At 29.1% G+C, this 21900-nt stretch overlaps 1 protein-coding gene and 2 pseudogenes across 1 annotated transcript; all 3 read right to left on the reverse strand.

Moving 5' to 3' along the window:
* Positions 1 to 89: 89 nt before the first annotated feature.
* LOC113549391 lies at positions 90 to 1280 on the reverse strand (annotated as a pseudogene).
* Positions 1281 to 1344: 64 nt separating this feature from the next.
* Positions 1345 to 3271, reverse strand: LOC113549397 (annotated as a pseudogene).
* A 3758-nt stretch (positions 3272 to 7029) lies between these two features.
* LOC113550041 lies at positions 7030 to 10185 on the reverse strand. The gene is made up of 3 exons (XM_026951640.1): positions 10023 to 10185; positions 7941 to 8100; positions 7030 to 7693 (listed from the first exon to the last, which is right to left on the reverse strand). The coding sequence occupies exons 1-3, from the start codon at positions 10183 to 10185 to the stop codon at positions 7030 to 7032; spliced, it is 987 nt and encodes a 328-aa protein (XP_026807441.1).
* Between the last annotated feature and the right edge of the window lie 11715 nt (positions 10186 to 21900).

Here is a 21900-nt window from a genome sequence, read left to right on the forward strand (position 1 = left end):
GCCGTTGCGTTTTTAAATGTTGTTTTGTTTATAAGTTTCCGTAATCTATCATCACTCGATACCAATTCTACTTTTATCCTACGACGAACCTATTCCATAGTCTTTCCTGTAAAGTACAACATTAATATAAAATCTTTATCGCGCTAAATTTATATATACCAAAAATTGCATTGTTCATAAGCTTAAAGAAATCCTTCTCGAAATCATTCAAAGCTCTCTTCCTCATCTCCGTATTTAATTTAATGTATTCGGCTAGCCATGCTGACTGATTGAATTGTATTACTCTATGCACCTATATAAAAGAAAAGTAATGTAGAAATGTGAAAATATTTAAATAAAATTAAAAATTACTTTGTTAACTATTAATCCGTTTTTAATGGCTTGCTGTAGACTGCAATAATGAACAATATAATTATTTTTCGACTCGAAAGTAGCTATTAATTTTGTCACTTTTGACCCTACAGGTACGCCGTTTTGAGGTAAGAAAGGTAGATCGTTATGCAAGTCATGCAATTCTTCCGGATACGTCACGTCAACTTCATATATTCGACCAATAGGAGAGGTAACGGTTAAATCAAAAAGACCTTTCAAGTTCGGTTCAACCCACTTGAAACCACCATATGGCATGTATTGAGACATTGCCCATCCGTACAAATTATTACCTAAAACATAGTTAATATTAAAAGGAATTAACTTAAAATATTTTCTACTCACAGTCCTGATATACCAGCCACGATTTTGGTTTTGTTGGGTCAAAATTAGGTGCCTTATAATTATTGGCTTTGGCATACCGCATACTCGCCTGAACTAATCCTCCACGTATACCTACAGAAAAAAAATATATTCATTCATTTATTTATTTATTTTTTTTTTTTTAATATTCACCATTTTCAAACATTAACAACATATCGTAGTCAGTCAACAATTCCAACTTTATAGCAGTTTGCTTTAGCATAGCGTCAAAGCTATAGACACGAGCGGTAAAGTAGTATGCCGGGTCTAAGTTGTAGGCTTGCCATGCACACATCACGAAAATTTTCGAAAACGTCCGCCAGTAAAAGTACATCAATTTTCAAATACAAATCAGAATAATCACCAAGTGTTCGACATCCAAAGTGTTCCCAGACCTCGGTCGCAAACTGATATTCACTATCGTTAATGTTTTTTTCCGTCAATGAGCTATAAAAGTCTTCAATCGGTGGTAAAGTTGTTTGCTCAAGCATGGACCAGTCATCTGTATATTCATAGGGGTATACCCCCTTTCGGGTAACCAGTGACATATCATCGACAGAAAAATGCTTAGATGCTTCACGGAATTTCGAAAAATCTAGCGTCAAAAGATTTTTAGCTAAATTCTCCAACTTTGTCGCCATAAACCTACACGTATCTACAAATCGTATGGTAAACGTTTTACTAATATATTTTGAAAATGTTATACATTTTTCCTCGCTATAAGGAATGACTTTTATTGTTTTTGCATCATATCCCAATTCAGTAACTATAAAATGTGCATCGTAATTAGTTAAATTATGAAAAAAACATGGAATGAATTTAGGCTGCTGTAAACTAATATTACATTTAGAACATAATGTCTGCCTAAATTTTCCGGACTGGTGACAATGATCACGGACTTTCTCATTTTTATTAAGACTACATTTACAAAGATTACACTGATTATTTTCATTATGCCTACGTGTATCTTCGTCACTCATACATATAGGGACATTGGTCTTTAATAACTCTTCAATTTTTAAACCTACTTCCACAATATTATTAACAAAATGTCTAGCTACCTCCTCTCGACTACCACTACCACGATAAATAACCGGTGTTATTGGTATATTAAACTCCTCAAGCAGCTCTAACGGTACATCATCGGACACCTTGACTACAAAACCATAACTCATAGGTTTATGCCTATGTATAATTGTCGTATTCTCACCCCTGCGCTCATCGGTTTTTATTAGGAGTGCTTCGAAATCGGCGTAAATAGTAAATGGGTGGCGTTATGCATTTCCCCACGCTTTAAATTCAAGCATTGTATCAACTTCGGGCATAATGGGGAGAATAGGTTTATATGATCCGCAAATAAGTTTATGCTGTTGGAGAGCTAACCGTCCGCTTAACTTATGTTTTAAATTTTGATTATCAAATGATGTAAAGCATCGTTTACAATAATAAACCGAATGTCCGTGTAATATAGTTTGTGAACGAATAAAACGTGAAAAATTTGAAATATATAGATAGTGGCTTTTTTCACCATCACTGTATAAAATTATATTGAAATGGTTGGCCTTTTCATCATCTACTACTTTTATCGGCTATACATGACTACGTTCTAAAGATATTTTTTTAACTCCGCAAACGTTAACTGACACCCCCAGGTTATTTTTTTTTCAAAAATTTTAACCTCACTCCATGGCGTTGGGAATGTTAGCCCGAAAAAATTATATTTTTGTTCGTGTTGATAATAATTTTCACCTACGCGATGTTTATTTGGGCCTGTTACGTGTTTTGCCAGAATGGCCCATTTAAAACAATAATTATCATTATTTTGTGGGTTGATTGTTGCCCGCTTATTAATTAAAGAAGGAGGAAGCTTTATATAGGATGAACCAGCGTAATTGACAGTTTCTTCGTTAAAAGAACTATTATCCTGTGTATTATTAGTATTGTTATCGGTATTAGTATTGTTATCGGTATTAATATTGTTATCGGTATTAATATTGTTATCGGTATTAGTATTATTATCAATATTTCTAATCGGGATTTGAATGTTTGTAGTATCGCCCATGGGTGTGTATTTGTAAACGGATAAAAGAAGACCGTCAATTTTTTCTAATGAAAAACCACTACCTTTCCCTTTATAAATCTCCTCTTCATCGAGTAAAGTAGCGAACGCCTCATCTATTAAAAGATTTATATCGGAATCTATAAAGATTGGCCTAGCCGATATCTTAAAAGACCTATTTTGCGAAGAGTTATCTAAATTTGGTTGGTTGTAAGTAGCTTCTAGTTTCAAATTGAATTTAATTGGTGATATGGCAACAATTGATTTTAATAAATCAACAAGTTCTATTTTTAACGAATGGAAAAAAGAAATATAATTTTCAAAATTGTTTAGATTTTTGGTGTAATACCATACGATTTTTCAATTATGTGCCGATTTAACCTCGATAAAACCCGATGAGTTAGTCATATCCATACGAGCCTTTTCCGATTTTATACGTGACCTGACGCTTTCTACATGTACACGTTTACCTCCTAACATATATATAAAAAAAAAATTAATCAATCCCACATATACACGTATATAGAAAAAATCTTTACATATACACAATATATTATTAATATTAGAAATTAAAATAAGTTTCTAGGGTTCCGCAAGAACAGCTAATGAGAAATTTTTTATTAATCTTTTTTTTACTCAAAAACTAAAATATTAAATCATACGTGCATAATTCGAGAATAATAAAAAAATTGGACATTTCAAATAGCATAAAAATATATTATAAAATATTTTGAAAATGTCATCATATCTATAGTAAATACTTATTTTATTGAATAATTTCATGTCTCTTTAGTCATTAAATTTTTAATTAAAATCAAAAACCTAAAATCGATCTTTCCGAAAATTGGTTTATCTTATTATAACGATATGTATATCAAACAAATTGCTCGATGTACCTACATGCAGGTTACATTAAACATTACTCACCATTAGATAACGATAAAACGTAAAAAACGAATATTATAATATAATTTACCTAAAAAAAAAAAAAAAAGTTATACAGTAGCAGTTTATTAATATTAACAGTTTATATTTTAAACGGAAAAATATATAATAATCTAATAAATAGCCAATGTTGTTATTGTTACACATAAATCTAAAGTTTAATTTACGAAACAACCTATACCTACTTATTGAATTGCTATTCATGTGGTAGATTACGATAAATAAACGATTGTGTCCTATTCATACTGACGTACAGTACACAAAATATGTACACTATATAATACAGTGTATAACATTTTTGATTTCATGAAAACTTGTGTGAACAATGAACGTACATAGCGGACGAAAGGGGTTCGAATATTTTTGTACCGTGGCGATTATAAAGGAGGATTCGTATAAGCAACAATTGTCGGTCGTATGTTTATCGTCTACCCAAATACTGACAGACAAACCATACTAATAAATAATAATGAATAATAATATAATATATAAGCAGTTAAAACGTGTTTATGTTCTTTATGCACTACTACATGTGTATATATTATATAAATAACTACCGCGCGTGCGCCTAATCTAATGATAATATAGCTGTAATAAAATATTCATTCGAACAATTTCAATTTTCGACTTAGAAGAGACTGATTAAATGCACGCAATTCTGCATTCCGTGGCTCCGCAACCCTAATTCTATAATTTATAATTTATACGATAAAAATTAGTTCAATTGTATTTATACAATCACGAATCTCATTAAGTTTGGCGTAATTAACTAGTAAGTATACCGCAATTGGTCTATTTAATTAGAGCGTTAAGACATACATTATTTCAAATAATGTATTTACGATTATGAAAATGTTTTTATCAGATATAACATATAAAGTAATTAAAAACTTATTAAAAAGCAGAATATTTTTTGGAGTGCTTAAATATAAAATTCAAATTTTGGATATATATATATATATCCAATATATAATTTAGTATATAGGTATATACATATAAAGGGTGATTCTTTCATCACGAACTACTCATTATTTCAAAAAGTATTTATGTTTTTGAAAACATTTTATTACATAGTTTTAAGTTGTTAAAAATAACAACGTTTTTATTAAAAAATTATATTTGTAAATATTTTTTATCCTTATATTTGTTTAGGTTTTTTACTTTTTTGAATGACAACATAGTTTTAATTTCATATTCCAAAGTAGAATATTTTTCTGAATATTGTAATACATAAAAATCGAATTTAGGGCTAGTAGTTTATTAGTTATACGTATTTAAAGTTAGACAAGTGAAGTAGTGGACAAAGATTTTGCGGGGTTACCCCGTACCGCTACAACTTTAAATACTAGTCTTATAACTAAGGAACTGATTTTATTGTAGATACATATTTTTATTGGAATGAGATATTTTAAATCTGGTAAAAATGTGTACGACTTAGTCCATTTTAATTGAACTAAACCCAAATTTATTTTACATATTTTTACGTATTTAGGTATAATTACATATTATTACATATTGGATTAATAAGTACATATTTTAGTAATTTTTGATTTTTTATTGATTTTTGACGACTTTTAACATCATCTGCTTTGTCTATGACAACAAGAAATGTAATTTTTAATAGAGATATTTTAATAGTAAAAATTCATCAAGTATCTCTGGAAATTGAATACACCTTCGGATATACGAGTAGTGTATAAGAATTATGCCTCTATCACATCTGTTACGTGAAACGGTATTTTAACCAATACAATAGTATTAAAAACCGTCCAATTTTTTTATTAGCAAACCTATATAACAAAATGTTGTTTCTCATTGCTTAGCTTCGGAATAATACTCATGATTTTATGTACCAACATCATTTTTCTTACTTTCATTTAATATTAGTAATTATAAAATATTTCTTTTTTTTGTAATTTTCAACACTAATAGATACATTTTTCCAATATTTACTTATTTTGGATTTTTTATTTCTTTTTTTAAGAAAAATTGATACATAAATTCATTCTTTTTATTACAATAAAATCCGTTCCCTACTTATAACTAATAAACTACTCGCTCTAAATTCGATTATTATGTATCAAAATACTCAAAAAAATATTCGGCTTTGGAATATGAAATTAAAACTCTATGTTGTCATTTAATAATTAAAAATACTAAAAAATATAATTTTTAAATAAAAACGTTGTTTTGTAACAACTTGAAACTAAAAAGAAAAATGTTTTGAAAAACATTAATACTTTTTGAAATTATGAGTGGTTCATGATAAAAGAATCACCTTTTATATTGTATATATATGATTTGTGCGCTGTGCATCCCGAGATGTTGCACGCTAAAGGTGCGATTCCTATGCACGCGTCTAGAGACGCGCGGCTAAAACACTACGGGACTAGAATTACGCACGTACACGTAGTTGTGTCAAGTCCTCTATTTGAAACGGTTGTACTTGTATACTCATAAAAACGTGTTTTAAAATATTACAATTTTACTAGTTTAACCATGTCCTTAACGAAAAAACAAAAATTGATCTTAAAACTACTTCTTTTACAACAAGTAGAAGAAGAACAAGCTATCATAAAATACGTTGTATCAAAAAATAAAAATGAAGTGCATGAAATGTACTTAGCCAGGGAAGCTGAGGGATTTTTCAGTGTCCTGATTGAAAAACATTTATGGCGAGACGAAACCAAATTCAGGGAATTTTTTAGATTAAGTTGGGATCAATTTAATTATGTATTGAACCTAGTTGAGGAAGACATAAAAACCAACCCAAGCATCAAAATTAGAAAACCAATATCTGCTGCTGAAAAACTAGCAGTCACGTTGAGGTAATGTATAACATAATAATATATGTTTGTAGTATAATTTATATTTTATAGTACCTATACCTAGGTAATACAAATTTTAAATAATGTGTATAAAAACATTTTTATTCTTAATAAATTGTGTATAACTTCTCGTTTAATAAAAAATAATAACGCAGTATAAAAATGAACTTTTAAAAATGCCAATACATCATAATAAATATTATTACAAATAAACATAAATAAAATCAAACATAGTTTTTAAATTGTAAAGATATAATAAAACAAAAAAATTATAATAATAGTAATGAATGATATTACTTTTTCGAACCCCGAATATTATTGTTGTAAAAATATATTTAAAATAAACGAAAAATTCATCCTTTAATAGAATTAATAAATATAAATGTAACTGTATAATAAACCATAAAATAAAAATAGATACCTACTTATTGAAACAACAAATCAAAATACCTTATCATATTTTCCTTATTCGTACTGTCTATCGTCGTACTGAAGTAATTCATAATTATTATCACCGAGCGATTGAGTCCAATTTCCAGGTTGACAATCATTAGTCTCTGGAAAAACATATTGACTTGGACGATCATATGTTGAAAATCCTGAGTTTGACGATGATTGTATGCTAGGATTTGGAGATGAAAATAAGCTACTTGTTGACTGAATATTTCTATTTGATGTCGATGTAGTGCTGTTATTTTCTATTTCCAAATCCGTAAATATGTTGAACACTTCTTTTTTGGCTTTTATTTTCAAATGTTGAGGAAACGATGTTACTGTTAATGCCATTGTTTTAAAAAATGAATCAATGGGATCATCATCTTCCTCAACTTTGTTAATGGCGTTTATAATTTGTTGTCTATCTTCATTACTTTTTTTGAACAATGACACTAACTCTTCATTTTGTTTTAGTTTTTTAGTAGGCCTTTTTTCTTTTAATAATTTTGTTTTTTTTGTATTCAAATTATTTTCAAGTTCAGTTTCCTGAACTGTAGTGTTTTCTGTTGCAGACTTCTGTGAAACATCGTTTTCATCACTTGAATTGTTTTCATCGTCAACAGTTACTTCTAAGTAGCTATCTTCTTCTTCACTATTGTTCATTTCAACCGTAGAATTAAAATTAGTCAGTCCCCTTCAAAATATAATAAATGAACAAAAAATAGTTAGTTCTGTGTTATTTATAATAGATATTTAGTACAAATTATAAAATTGTGAGAAAAAAAATAATTGTACATTTTTAAAGCATATTTGTATTAATTTAAGCGCATAGCCGCATAGGTGCATTAGTTTCGAACCATAATTATTATTAATGGGCAATTTCTATAACTGTAAGATGAATTGGTTTTTAGGTACAATGTATTTAATATATTATTACTCACGTTCGTTCGTAAGAACATACGTCCATAAACGATAGTGTATCTGCCAAGGCCCATTTTGTTTGTTTATTTTTTGTCGATGATCCCGTCCCTAGTTTCCTACTCCTTTTATGTTTATTATACGTATCTTTCATATTTTTCCATCTCTTTTTACAATCATCAACTGAAATAATAATAATTATTCATTTAAATATTACAGTTCATAAAACTATACAGAAATTAAAAATATATTATTACTATTATTATATTATATCTACATGCCAAAATAAAATAAATATCCAATTTATGTCGGATCAACATAGGTCTAATTTTAAATAAAATATTAATATTGTATAATTTGTGCTTCGACAATACCATACACGCACCAACAAGTTTGTCGACAGGTCGGTGGTTGGCATGTTGACGCTTCGCGAGCACGTATCAATCTGTCTGTGCGACCGATAAATCGTTCCGTGTATGGGGGGGCCCTTTATTTGCAACCAGTTTTAATTATTTTAATACTACTGTAGCAGAAATATCGGATTTTATTATAAATAAAATATATTATATATTATAAATTTTAAAAAATGTATTTAACATGTTACGTTTTTTTTTCTTAGATATATGGCAACGGGAGAATCGCTCAGGTCATTGTCTTTTTCATTCAGAATTTCTCAAAGTTATATTACACGTAAAATACAATTAGTCTTAAAGAGTTTAAGTACTCGTCTAACACCAGTCTTATTAAAACCTCCATTAAAAGAAGATTTAGTACGTATTGCTCATGACTTTTGGAACAAGTGGAATTTTCCAAATTGTGTTGGTGCCATAGACGGGAAACACATCCGCATATTTTCGCCAAAGAAGAGCAGAAGCTTATATTTTAACTACAAAGATTTTTTTTCCATTGTTCTTCTTGCGATTGTGGACGCTAATTGTAAATTTATATTTGTGGACATTGGGTCCTATGGTAAAGAAGGGGACAGTGGAATTTTTAATAAATCTAGTATCTCTAAAACAATTTTAACCGGTGAATATTTTCCCTGAAAAACTGCCAGATTCCAATGTATCTTTACCGTGTGTACATATTGGGGACGAGGCATTTCGCCTAGACCGACATATGATGCGTCCTTATTCTAGGATTGAGGCTAGAAAAGATTATCAAAAGACCGTATTCAACTACAGACTTTCCCGGGCGAGAAGAACTATGGAGAATAGTTTCGGGCTTCTAAGCCAAATTTTCAGAGTATTCTATACACCAATATCTCTAAAAACGGAAACGGTAGATAATTTAGTCTTGACTGCATGTTGCCTTCACAATTTACTTCGCGATCGTTACTTGGAGAATACGAACAACTATTATTATAACTTCGATGATAACAAACCTCAACCATCTGAAAATATGATGTCATTGGCAAGAGCAGGAGGATATGCAAAGTTTGAGGGTTTTTTCGTGAGGGACGAATTTAAAAAATTTTTCAACAGTCCACAGGGAGCTGTTCCGTGGCAAAATCATCAATCTAATAGATTAGAATAGATATTCCAGTTCCACAATAACATATTCTTTTAGTTATACTTAGCCACGCAGTTGATATATAAATAATATGAAAATAATATCTATTTATAAATGTACTTTTTTTTCATAATGTAATGTTAACATAAATAACTATTATTCAGTGTATGTTGTACGTAAGTAATAATAACTAAAAATAAATAAATACTTGTGCTTACTTTATTTTTCTTGAATGTTGTAAATTGTTCTATTAAATTGTATTAAAATCGTAAATTAATAAAATACAGATTCCAGTGTTGAGTTCAAACACAAAATAAATATCTAGCTAAAATATATCAAATGACTTACTATATTATAATAAATATAATACGATATTATGTGTACATGTACCTTTTCATTTAGGTTAATATGATAATATGAAGATAGAATATTTTATTTTAATTTAGGTAATTATCTACCTACATGTTAATAATTCAAATTTTATAGACACTAACTAGATACCTATTACTCTACGGTCTACACTGACAGATACGCAACAAATTAACAATTAATTTTGAAATTTCATTAATATGTTGAATAGGTATACTACTTACCACTTTTATTATTCAAGTTATTTGATATAAGCTTCCATACATTGTCCCTTATTTGTTGATCCTTGTAATTGGCATTTTTTAAGTCATACAAACATGGATGTTCTCTTACAGATTCAGCCAATAGTATGTCTTCTTCTATTGTGAATGACACTTTTGAAGACATTTTGTGTCACACAGTGTTAACGAAATGTCGAACTTTGAAAATTAAAATATGAATAGCCGCGCGGCTCGTGCGATTTGACTGCCCTCGAAGCGGTCGTCGCCGCGCGGCGGCCGCGGTCATAGGAATCGGTTATATTTAAAAACAAGTAAAGTAGTACCTGCGCGGCTAAAATTAAATCGCGCCGCGTCAGCCGCGCGTCTTTAGACGCGTGCATAGGAATCGCACCTTAAGACTTGTTCAATGTCTATCTAGATCGACTAAGTACCTACACGTCGAGACAGGCGAGTTGGTAACTTAAGATTTTTTATAAATATTTCTACGATATTAGAGATATTGGACGTTTCAGTCCGTTAAAACCACGCCGCATCACCGCTTATATAAGACGCACACGAAATGCGTACCCAAGCCAGATAAACGTGTTACTTTGTAGTTTGTACCCAAAGGCCAAAGTTTGACACAGTAAGCAACGGTCGCCAGTCCAAGGTACAGGCACCGCAACGATCGGTCTGCGCCTAACCTAACGGCGCCACACCGTCGACTACTCCCCTCCCCCCACACCACAAACGCACAAGGTAGGACTTGAAAACAAGTCGAACCGGACGAGTACTGACCGACGGTACAGTTAATGTAAATTATTTCTTAAAAGACTACAAAAGGAAAAAATATAACAAATCCTTAAAAAGAAAATTCTCGATTAAACAAAAACAAAAGTCCAAACTAAACTAAACTGAACGAATTTTCGTTAGCGAGTTATAGTAATTTGAAGTTGTCCCGTGACGTCATAGAATCTATTCTCGCGGCGGCTCCAGTTATTACCACGTATATATTACGCCATCGTAACGTCTCGCACGATAGTGAAAAAAGGAAGTGGGAACAAATAATTAATACGTGATTTATTCTGGGTTAATTAATTTTTTATCTTAAAACAGAAAAAGAATAATATTTAATTTCTGGCAAGAAAAACCACACGGCGTGAATACTTTGCCTTAAATGAAGGTCACACCAAAAATTCAATAATAATACCTATCATATTATGAACTTATTACTAATTCTATATATATATATCACGGAACGGTTACGATGATCGGTAATCGGCGTGTATAATAATAATAAAAAAATATATAATAAATAGCACCGGTGGGCGATGAGCATTAAAATAATAACAAATATTTATGTATAATAAATAATGCCAATGTATATAATAATAATAAAAAAAAAAATGTATAATAAGTTTGTCCCCAGGACGTCCTCGGTGATACGTTTTGTTTTTACTCGGGCGTATTGCATGGCGAAGACGAAGAAAGAAAGTAAAGTTTCGGTCGTCGGGTGTATCACACACCGAAAAAATAAGGCGACGACGTTACATAAATGTTATGAAATAATAATAAACACATTTGGCCGGTATAATACTCTATATTATATTTTATTAATGAAATGCTAACCTAACCTAACAACGGCGATTATACCGATATCGATGTTGTCTTCGGGCGGTGGCAGAGGGGCCTGCGAGACGGAGAGCGCTATCGCATATTTTATAATAATGAAAAAAATTGATTTGTGACCGTTACCACCGCATCACCGTCACCGCTCGTGTGGACGTACATGAAATGCGTACCCAAGCCAGGTAAACGTGTTACTTTGAAGTTTGTATCAACGGCTGCATATACTATTTGCGGTCACTGCTATTGACAATTGTAGGTAATATCTAAGTTACGAGACACCAAAGATTAAACTTTTACAATGATAATAAAATGTGTTAAAAAATTTAGAATTGAAATTATATATTAGTATTAATTAGTATTGTAATGATATGCGCTCATATCATAAATGTAAAAAATTCATAAAGGGTTAAATATAATTTATAGGTATTGAAGTTGACTTTAGAGCTATTAAATACTATTTTATGTAAGTTTATAGTATATACAGTGTGTTCACGCTAAGAACTACCACGAAATATTTCAGTTGGATGACCTTGTATTGAAATTAGGTTTTCGGGGAAAGAAAAGGACTACCAAAATACACAATTTCAGATAAATTTTTAATTTTTAACCCTGTCAGTACGCGCATGCGCAATACAACTTACTTTTTTTTAAATGACAATATAATTTTTTTCCTACAAATTTGATTAGAGTATTTTTTTTTTAAACAGTTTTTGTATAATAAGTTTTTTTATAGCTACAAAATTGGCAAAGTTATAGTATTTGAACTAAATTCAACTTTATGTTATTTTAAAATCGAAATAATATTTCCGATATTGTTAAGTTCCTATTTTTAGACAGATAAGATAATAAAAAGAACTTGGCGACATTCGCTGGTAATTAAGATAGTAAATCCGGTTCGTTGTACATTTATTTTATAAATAATTGTTGATAAATTATTTTCACTGAGACACTGACTAGTAATAATTGTATTAATACTTTAAAACTAGTCTTTTGACAATTACTATTCACACAACGTCGTGTTTTTAAACATTTATTAAAATGAATAACAGTGAAAAAGTAGAACTTATTATAATTTTTGGAGAATGTAATCGTAGTTCTCGACAAGCAAACTCGGGTGTACGCAGATCGGTATCCAGATAGGTTTCACCCACATCACAATTATGTCCATAGACTTCTACATGGATTAAATGAAAACGGTCAATTTCCTAATAATCAAAATAGACAACGGCAGCCTAGACCAAATAATTTTGATGAAGACACTGAATTGCAGGTAATGGCTTACATACGAGCTTATCCACGTTCATCAATAAGACATGTATCTCGACAAATTGGTATATCAGTGGGAGCAGTACATAATATTTTGAAAAAATACAAAATGCATGCGTATAAACCTGAGTTTATCCAACATTTACGAATCGGGGATCCTGAACGTAGATTACAATTTTTGGCATGGTTTAGTGTTCAATTTGAAATCGACAATTTATTTTATAATCGTATTTTGTGGAGTGATGAATCTAAATTTACAAACAACGGAATAATGAATAAACAAAACAATAGATTTTGGGACGATACAAATTCACACTGGTTTCGAGAAACTAACTTTCAGACAGTTTGGGGTATAAATGTGTGGTGTGGATTAATCGGTGGAAAACTTATAGGTCCTTATTTTTATGACGGAACACTTACAGGTAGAAGATATCTAGGTTTTCTTGCTAATCAGTTACCATTACTGTTAGAAAATGTTCCATTAGCCACGCGGAGTAATATGTATTTTCAACAAGATGGTGCACCAGCACACAACGCCATCATTGTTCGACAATATTTAAATGAAATTTTTCCCAACCGATGGATTGGTACCTATGGAGTAATTCCATGGCCGGCAAGATCTCCAGATTTGACCCCATTGGATTTTTTTTTATGGGGGCATTTAAAAAATGTTGTATATGCGGACCCACCTATTAATGTACAAGATTTAAAAAACAAAATTAGACTGGCTTGTAATAATTTAGGAGAAGAACAAATAAAAGCTAGCACATCAAGGGAATTTTTAAAACGTTTGGAATCATGTTTGGAACATCAAGGTGGAAACTTTGAACAATTTATTAGATAGAACTGTTATTGCAAATAAATACATTTTAATTTCAAATTCAAAGTGTGTAAACTTTTATAATTTTCATTATCTTCAATTAGCTAACTTATTTATTTCAGATGTAGGTATGAAAGGTAAAAATGAGAGTAAATTACGATAAAAAAATTGTTAATGTAATTGTAATTGTTCATTTTATCTTATCTGTCTATAAACAGGCATTTAACAATAACATCGGAAATATTATTTCGATTTTAAAGTAACATAAATTTGAATTTAGTTCAAATTATGTCAGAAACAAATTATTCGTAAATTTAAAATTCAACATACTATAACTTTGCCAATTTTGTAGTTATAAAAAAACTTTTTATACAAAAACTGTTTAAAAAAAAATACTCTAATCGAATCTGTAGGAAAAAAATAGTATTGTCATTTAAAAAAACGTAAGTTGTATTGCGCATGCGCGTACCGACAGGGTTAAAAATTTGAAATTTATCTGAAATTATGTATTTTGGTAGTCCTTTTCAAGGTCATCCAACTGAAATATTTCGTGGTACCTCTTAGCGTGAACACACCACTGTTTACCGTAGAATCATAAATGATTATCAACCGCCAACGTAGTTTGAGACGATAAAAGACGATACGATAATAATTATAATTGTACGGGCCGGGAGCGTAAGATAATAATACGCGCGCCAGGTAGCCTATAATTACTTCGTACAACGGCACGCACACATCGACCGACCCGTGTAAATGTGTATAAATTTATATAGTACTCAACAGCAGATGGACAGGGTAGCCAAGCAAAACCTGTAAGTGCTTGTGTGTGGATTTTTCGTAACAGATATCCATCTATACCAACCACTAACAATTCTAATGGCAATTGGCCTACACTTTTTTTATCTAACATCTTCATTGAATTTTCTATTCCAAAATAATAATAATGTCCATCTTCCATAACTCTTACACACTGATAAAATGTGTTTGTGATAAATATTATAGAGCACGCTGGAGTCGGCAGCGGCAGGCGCACTATGTACCAGGGACTCGTGCGGCGGTGGTGTGCGGCAGCTCAGGGTTCATATCTGCTATTAAGTACTATATCTATATATATTAGGTATTATATCTTAAACATACATGGTTGTGTTAATGTATGTGCCTCGTATGCTGGCAACCTAATGGACAAACACAGACTATTCAGTCTGTTTCGGGACATTAACTACGCTCTACTCGTCTTCTACGTTTACTCGGTTTTTCTCTCTACCTTATTCAGTTTATTTCAAAGTAAATATCATTATATTTTTACGAGTTCAAATATATTTCTAAATACTTGTCATAAAAAATGAATTTAATATCAATGATTTTCTCGTTTTTAACGTGTATCATTAACAAACACGTGGAAATTCGGTAAATTTTTAAATTTTATATTGAAAAAAAAATCTAATTTTATTATTTTTTATTTATTTAGCCAAGTTTGCGAAAACAAAGAAGTTAGAAAACCTCATCCCTGATGTTAATAATTCTAATTATGGTGAAACCATGTAATTACATTATATTTATCATATTAGAATAATTTTTAATAAAGAATATTTATTTTTAATAGTGAAGATGGGATAGATTATATATGGGACATGCTAAATTGTATGGAGGCCGATCTAAATTACTGCTCACAGCTAAATCCCAATGAGCGAAATACAAAGGTTACAGAAACATGGCAAGAAATCATGCAACTTTTCGATTTTATGAACATAGAACAGACAGTAGGTCTCATCTTGTTTCACGGGTCTAATTATATTGAATATGTCGATTGTGATATTGAAGATGACCTCGAGAGGATTTTTAGAGCTGAAAATGTTGTAAGTACTAATGTCTAACAATAATATTTCTCTTATAATTTTTTTTTTAAAACAAAATAATTTCATAGGAGTACTTAACAAAAACATCGTCAGAGGAAGAGGTTAGATATGTGTTGATGGGTTACACACAAGCTGAAGTTTTACTTCAGCTTAAATTTGAATACGAATTATTAGCCCGGGATGAAGAGGAGATAAACGATTTCCATACCAAAGTTCAGATGATAACCTCTGTATGGGGATTATCCGATATGGTTTCAAACGGTATAATGAGAAAATTTTGTTTAGCTCATGAAATAGAATAGAATATATTATATTTTAATTATTTTTTCCAAAATTATAGCAATAACATTAAATTTTGAAATATTGTTTATTATTACTATTAATTTTATTTACCTAATCTAACCTAACCTAACCTATTTACGTATTTCATCTGAGGACTATTTAGTTAACATATAACATTTATGTTGGTCTCTCATTTTTCTGCCTCTACTTAGAAATTCCAAATTAAGCTATTATATTAAAATGACAGAAGTTGCAGTAAGAATATTATATACAGTTAAGAAAGATGGCTAAGCATTATTATTTTACTCGACAATATAGGTTTCGTTAATCATTGTATAAAATTGTCACTTTACGATCGTCGACCGTTATTCGTTTATACCCACAGACTTATGTGTACTGAGAATCGGTTATAGCTTATAATACAGGTTCAACAGGCAATTGTAAATTTCGCTAGAATACCGTTTATACAAAAAGGTACTGAAAACGGAAAAAGTGAAAAGATCTAATATAAAAACTGACAGAGTTTTATTTTCTTACCTATAATGAATATCCGGTATGTGGAACTCCGGCAGTTTTCCTGAGTCCCTGTAGCCACATAAATACGTTAACTTAATCGTTGCAATTACATATTAGGTCGAAATTTCTAAAGTAAATATTGGTTTTTATTGCGTCGTTTGATTTTATACTGTTACTTAATTTTCTTTTCTGACTGCGTTTACACTAAAAAAGGTACTAGTGGCGCAGTTTACATGTGCCTAGATTTGATACGGGCAGACTAATGGCAGAATTTTTCAACAAAATTTATCGGAAATTATAAGACAACAAAATAAGGTACTGCGAGTCTGCGGCCGACAATATCGCCCATATAATTGTAAATTATTTAAACTAACCGAAATAAAATATTATTAAAAATAAAATTGTTTGATGTATTAGTTTTATATTTAAATACCATTTGACTTTCAGGCTTTGTATTCCACTTTAAAAATGTTAAAAAAAACGTTGTACATCTAAATAAATATTTATTTATTTTGTAACTTTGTAACAAATTATTTAAACAAAAAAAATATTAATCTCTATATTTTTCTAAACATTTTTAATAAGTAATTTACTCAATGATTACTCAAAAACATAAAAATAATAACTTTGGACGATTGTGTTACGTCCACGATGCGCATGGGCCAGAGAGAGAGAGAGAGGGAGAGTGAGAGAACGCAAACTAAGGTGTAATGCCGCCACATCCTATTCACACTAACAATATTATTTGGCTGTATCCCGTTTGAACGCTGTACCATTTTACTGCCAATTTATTCCCATTTTGTAAACCGTCTCATTTCGTCGACTAGTGTTTACTTTCCAAATCTTTATTGAATTATTTCATGTAATTACATTTTTATCATTCAATTATCGATTATTAACTTGTATAAGTTGTATATAGAACGTATATTTAGTATAATATTGTGGTGCACCGTGTACCTACCTAAGATTTAACTATATATTCAGGTACGGATCCAAAGGATGGCGCGTTACGATGCTTTATAGCCACCCAACCACCTTTGGAAGTGATATATTTAATTCATCTTAATATCTAGACATTTAAAATGTAAAAATAATAATTATTTATTGCTCATAATGATAATAATTTTTCATATTTATTATTTGGGAATACAATGTATCATAAATAAACAAAAATTGTAAAAAAAATTTACTCTCCGTATTTCATATTTCTAGTTTCTGGATTCTCTATATTACCTACATCTTACATTAAATTCAATTATTCATAATAATAATTATAATTGTTATTGATTTCATAATTAAAAATTAAAATTAATCCGAAATACATTTATCATAATACAAAATCAATTTTTATAGGTAAGTATATCTTATATGTTATGTTTTATTTTAAAAATATTAATTATTAAAGGCTGATTAAAATCCTGCTGGTTAAGATAATATACACCGATCATACACGCTTATGGAGTATTATAATTATAAATTGTATGGAATAAATGTATATTATTTTTTATTAATATTATGTTTCGTATTTTAAATAATCTAACCTTATTATCACACCTACATCTCTAATAAAAATTATTATTTATAAATTAATTTTTTTCACTTATTTAATTAAATTTTTAAAATCATTTTTTGAAGTTTTTAGGGCATATTTTGCATTTATTTTGGTGCATTAAAGTGTGTTTTTTAGGTCATCAACATCCTAACTATAATAATAAATAATGTTCTCGGTCGTAATACGAACAGTTTGAGTGTATCAGAAAAGCAAAAAACACAAAGATAAAACGTATACTTGACCGAGTTTAATGCACATACTATACACATTATACATGTATGGTCTTAATTCGGAAAGGATCCAGAAGATATTTATCACAGTGTAGCACATGGGCTAATATTCTTTGTACTACAATTTAACAAAAACATGTAAATACTACATCAAATCTATAATACAAAAGTGTTAAATGCCAACTCGGGGCATAAAGTCGCCTACAGTAAAGCGTGTATATAAATATTGTAAGTACTTTCACTAGTCACTACTCCCCGAAATTCAAAATAAATGCTTAAATAAAACATCCAAAATGACTAAGATACTAATTAAAAATTATTATTAAATCGCATTAAAATAAAACCAAAGTACGAGATTGGTATAAGTACCTAATATACAACAATAATTGTTATTACTATAAATCATTGTTCTTGTGCTTTTTTGAGCTCTTTTTTTTTTGGAAAGTTAATTTAAGAATTCAAATTTAATAATCATTTATTATTATTCAATAAAGAATAGGTATAATTTTTTTCACAAACATTCTTAACAGTCCAGAAAACCTAATAAAAATGTTATACAATGTGGTAGGTAAGCAATATAGTGAAAATCCGATAATAAAAATGTTAAAGTGATATTATAGTGGTACTTAGAGTAAAATAATAGTTGAGTGACCACTGCGTCATATAATGACAATACAGAATGCAAACTTATATAATTTTTTTTTTTTTTTGATAATAGCCTTAAACTATTTATTCCATTAATCTATAGTCACCACGTATAATTTTATTATACATAGTTAGCATTAAATTTAATTAATTTGTACCTAAATAATCTACAAAAGATTGTTTAGTTTATACCATGGATATATCATTATCACTAAATTTTCTAAAATTATTAATGTAAAGATTAGGTTCAAAAATTTAAACAATAATAGGGAACATTTTTAGTCTTTATTTTTATTTTATAATAAATTGTAATAATTGTTTTATTTAATTTTTAGAAGGCCATAAAAGATTTTGTGAAGACCCTACTTATTCACCCTATGTTCCACAGGCTAAAGAAAAATTGGTGACATATCGAATAAAAAAGTGGCTGGCAGACCAATAAATATAGAAATGAGGAAAACTGACAAAATGGCAATTATGTATATGAAACTGAAAGAAGTTTTAGGCATTGAATTAGACTTATTTACATTGGAACTAGATGGTAATAAAATTAAGTACATGGATACAATAGAGAGTTTGGATCTTGAAGGAGATAAATGTATTTTTCTCTATCGGAAAAAATTAACATAAGAATTACATTCATTACAAAATTCTTATGTTATAGGTACTTAATATAAGGAATTCATTGATAGAAACACTATGTGCAGTAACTAATTTAAGTGTGCTGTATTTTTTTGGATTTTATAAATTTTTATTTAATTAATATTCAATATTGATTATTTAAAATTCTTAATTAGTAGAGCACGGATGTTGTAGTACTAAAAAATTAGTAAAATTGATTGCAGTATTGCACTAAAAAATAACAGCATTTTGTTATAAATGTTTTAAATTTACTGTTATTATCTAAAATTCTACAAAAAAAATAAATATAAACAATTCAGTATTCTATTCGAAGTAGTTGAAAAACAAATTATAACAATATAATGCATAATTGTTAAATAGTCATATTTCACAAATTACTTTTTAGCTGTATATTTAATACAGCAGTATTAACTATTAGCAGTAAGTATTTAAGCTACCAACTTGAAATTATGTTTATTTTATAAGATAACATAGATGTGTCGACTATATAACTAAAATAGTTGTATACAAATGAGTAAATTCAATAAAATTGCAATAAAAATCCAAAATTGAAAAAATTGCCAAACATCGCATTTAAAACTTTTAAATTTTAGTTCGTACTTATATAACACGCATTTAAAACGTACCTAGCGATATATTGAGAAAGTATAAAAAAAAGTTGCAAATGCAACAACATCCGTGCTCTAATTTATAACTTATTATTAATAAGTACCAACAATAATTATGTAACGAAGTTATATATGTAGCATGATGTATTGATGTGCATTGAGCACTACTAGGTCTATGTTTATTATTTTAAAATATTTTTATGTGTGATGGAATTAGGTGTGCAGTAACAAAATACCCTAATTTTAGGCCCTGCCAATAATGATTGAAATTATAACAATAAGTACATGGATACAATGGAGAGCTTGGATCTTGAAGGAGATGAATGTATTTTTCTCTATCGGAAAAAATCAACATAAGAATTTTGTAATGAATGTAATTCTCATGTTATAGGTACTTAATACAAGGAATTCATTGATAGAAACTTAACTTTTTTTTTTAATATAAAAACAATTTTTTCACTTGAATATTTTTTTTTATTATCCAAAAATCAAATAGTTTTTAAAATATTGTATAATTTATAGGTATATTATGTATTTTATTATTTATGTACTATTAAGTTGTTAAAATAGAATATTTTTCATAATAAAAAGGTTTTTGAAAAAAGTTAAATTGGATAACTGGTACTGAATACTTGAAAAAATCTTTCTCTTTCTGTAGTCTTTAATAGTAAATTAAGTGGCAATTTTAAGGAGCATTTAAAATATTTTAGAATTTTTAGTGACTTTACCTCTCTTACATTAATGGACATTAATGCATACACATAAACAACATTGTCAAAATTTCAAAAAACTAAAAAAAATGAAAATATTTCGAATTTTTTATTACAAAAGTCTTAAAATTAAATTGCTTATGTTAATATTTATTGTTATGGTGTAAGTCATAAATTATCACAAGTATGTATATAATATCTATTTTATATAAACTATAATTTTAAATTTATCCGAAGACAAGTATCTTTTTTTAGTATATAGAATAATAAGTATTGAAAATACTTTCATAATCCTTTTTTAAATACTTTATTCAGAATACTATTTTCCATAAGTATTCGATTATTTATGTAAAACACTATTCAAAAGTATTTGATCTAAGTCTAGATGATTATTAAACAATTGGTATTTGTATAGATACTTATATTTCACATTAATTTACAAAATGTATGTATACATTTTATGTTAACATTAAGACCCACAAAAAATAAAATACATATAATAATTTAAGTTTTTATAAACACTGGTAAGTACCAAATAAGATTGAATATCATTTATTGATGCAATTTTATCACTGTTTGACCAATATATCAACGCCAACGCTACCATCTTCATGTTTTTCCCACTCTACAAAGTAGTATTTAATCTGAGAAGTACAGAAAACATTTTTCGAAGATTTTTATGATTCAGTTAAAATATAGAATGGATGCATAATGTAGAAGAACCAATATTACCTATTTATATTTATACTAGAAGTAGTTAATGGCCTTTTTCCTTCAGATTTTTCAATATGTCCAGTATATCTTATACATAAACTAATGTCTACTAAATATCCATAAATGTTACCTACTAGGGGTAATGTTCCATTTGACAAGCTTTATTATTTTAGGATGTTTGAGGTACAACAGGGGTATCCCAACAATTTAATATTCAAAAGAAAACTATGACAGTAGCACAATATAAGGAAATGGCCGAGTCAAAAGAATATAAGGCATCATATTATTTTGATTATGCCGATCTTGAAAGGAATTATTGGAAAAATATAGTGTATAAATGTCCAATATATGGTGCAGATGTGTCAGGAAGCATTACAGATAACGATGTTGAAGTGTGTGTTCATACATATGAATATTTCTAAATTTATATTT

The sequence above is a fragment of the Rhopalosiphum maidis genome, chromosome 1 (genome assembly GCF_003676215.2).
Source record: "Rhopalosiphum maidis isolate BTI-1 chromosome 1, ASM367621v3, whole genome shotgun sequence".
Taxonomy (NCBI): domain Eukaryota; kingdom Metazoa; phylum Arthropoda; class Insecta; order Hemiptera; family Aphididae; genus Rhopalosiphum; species Rhopalosiphum maidis.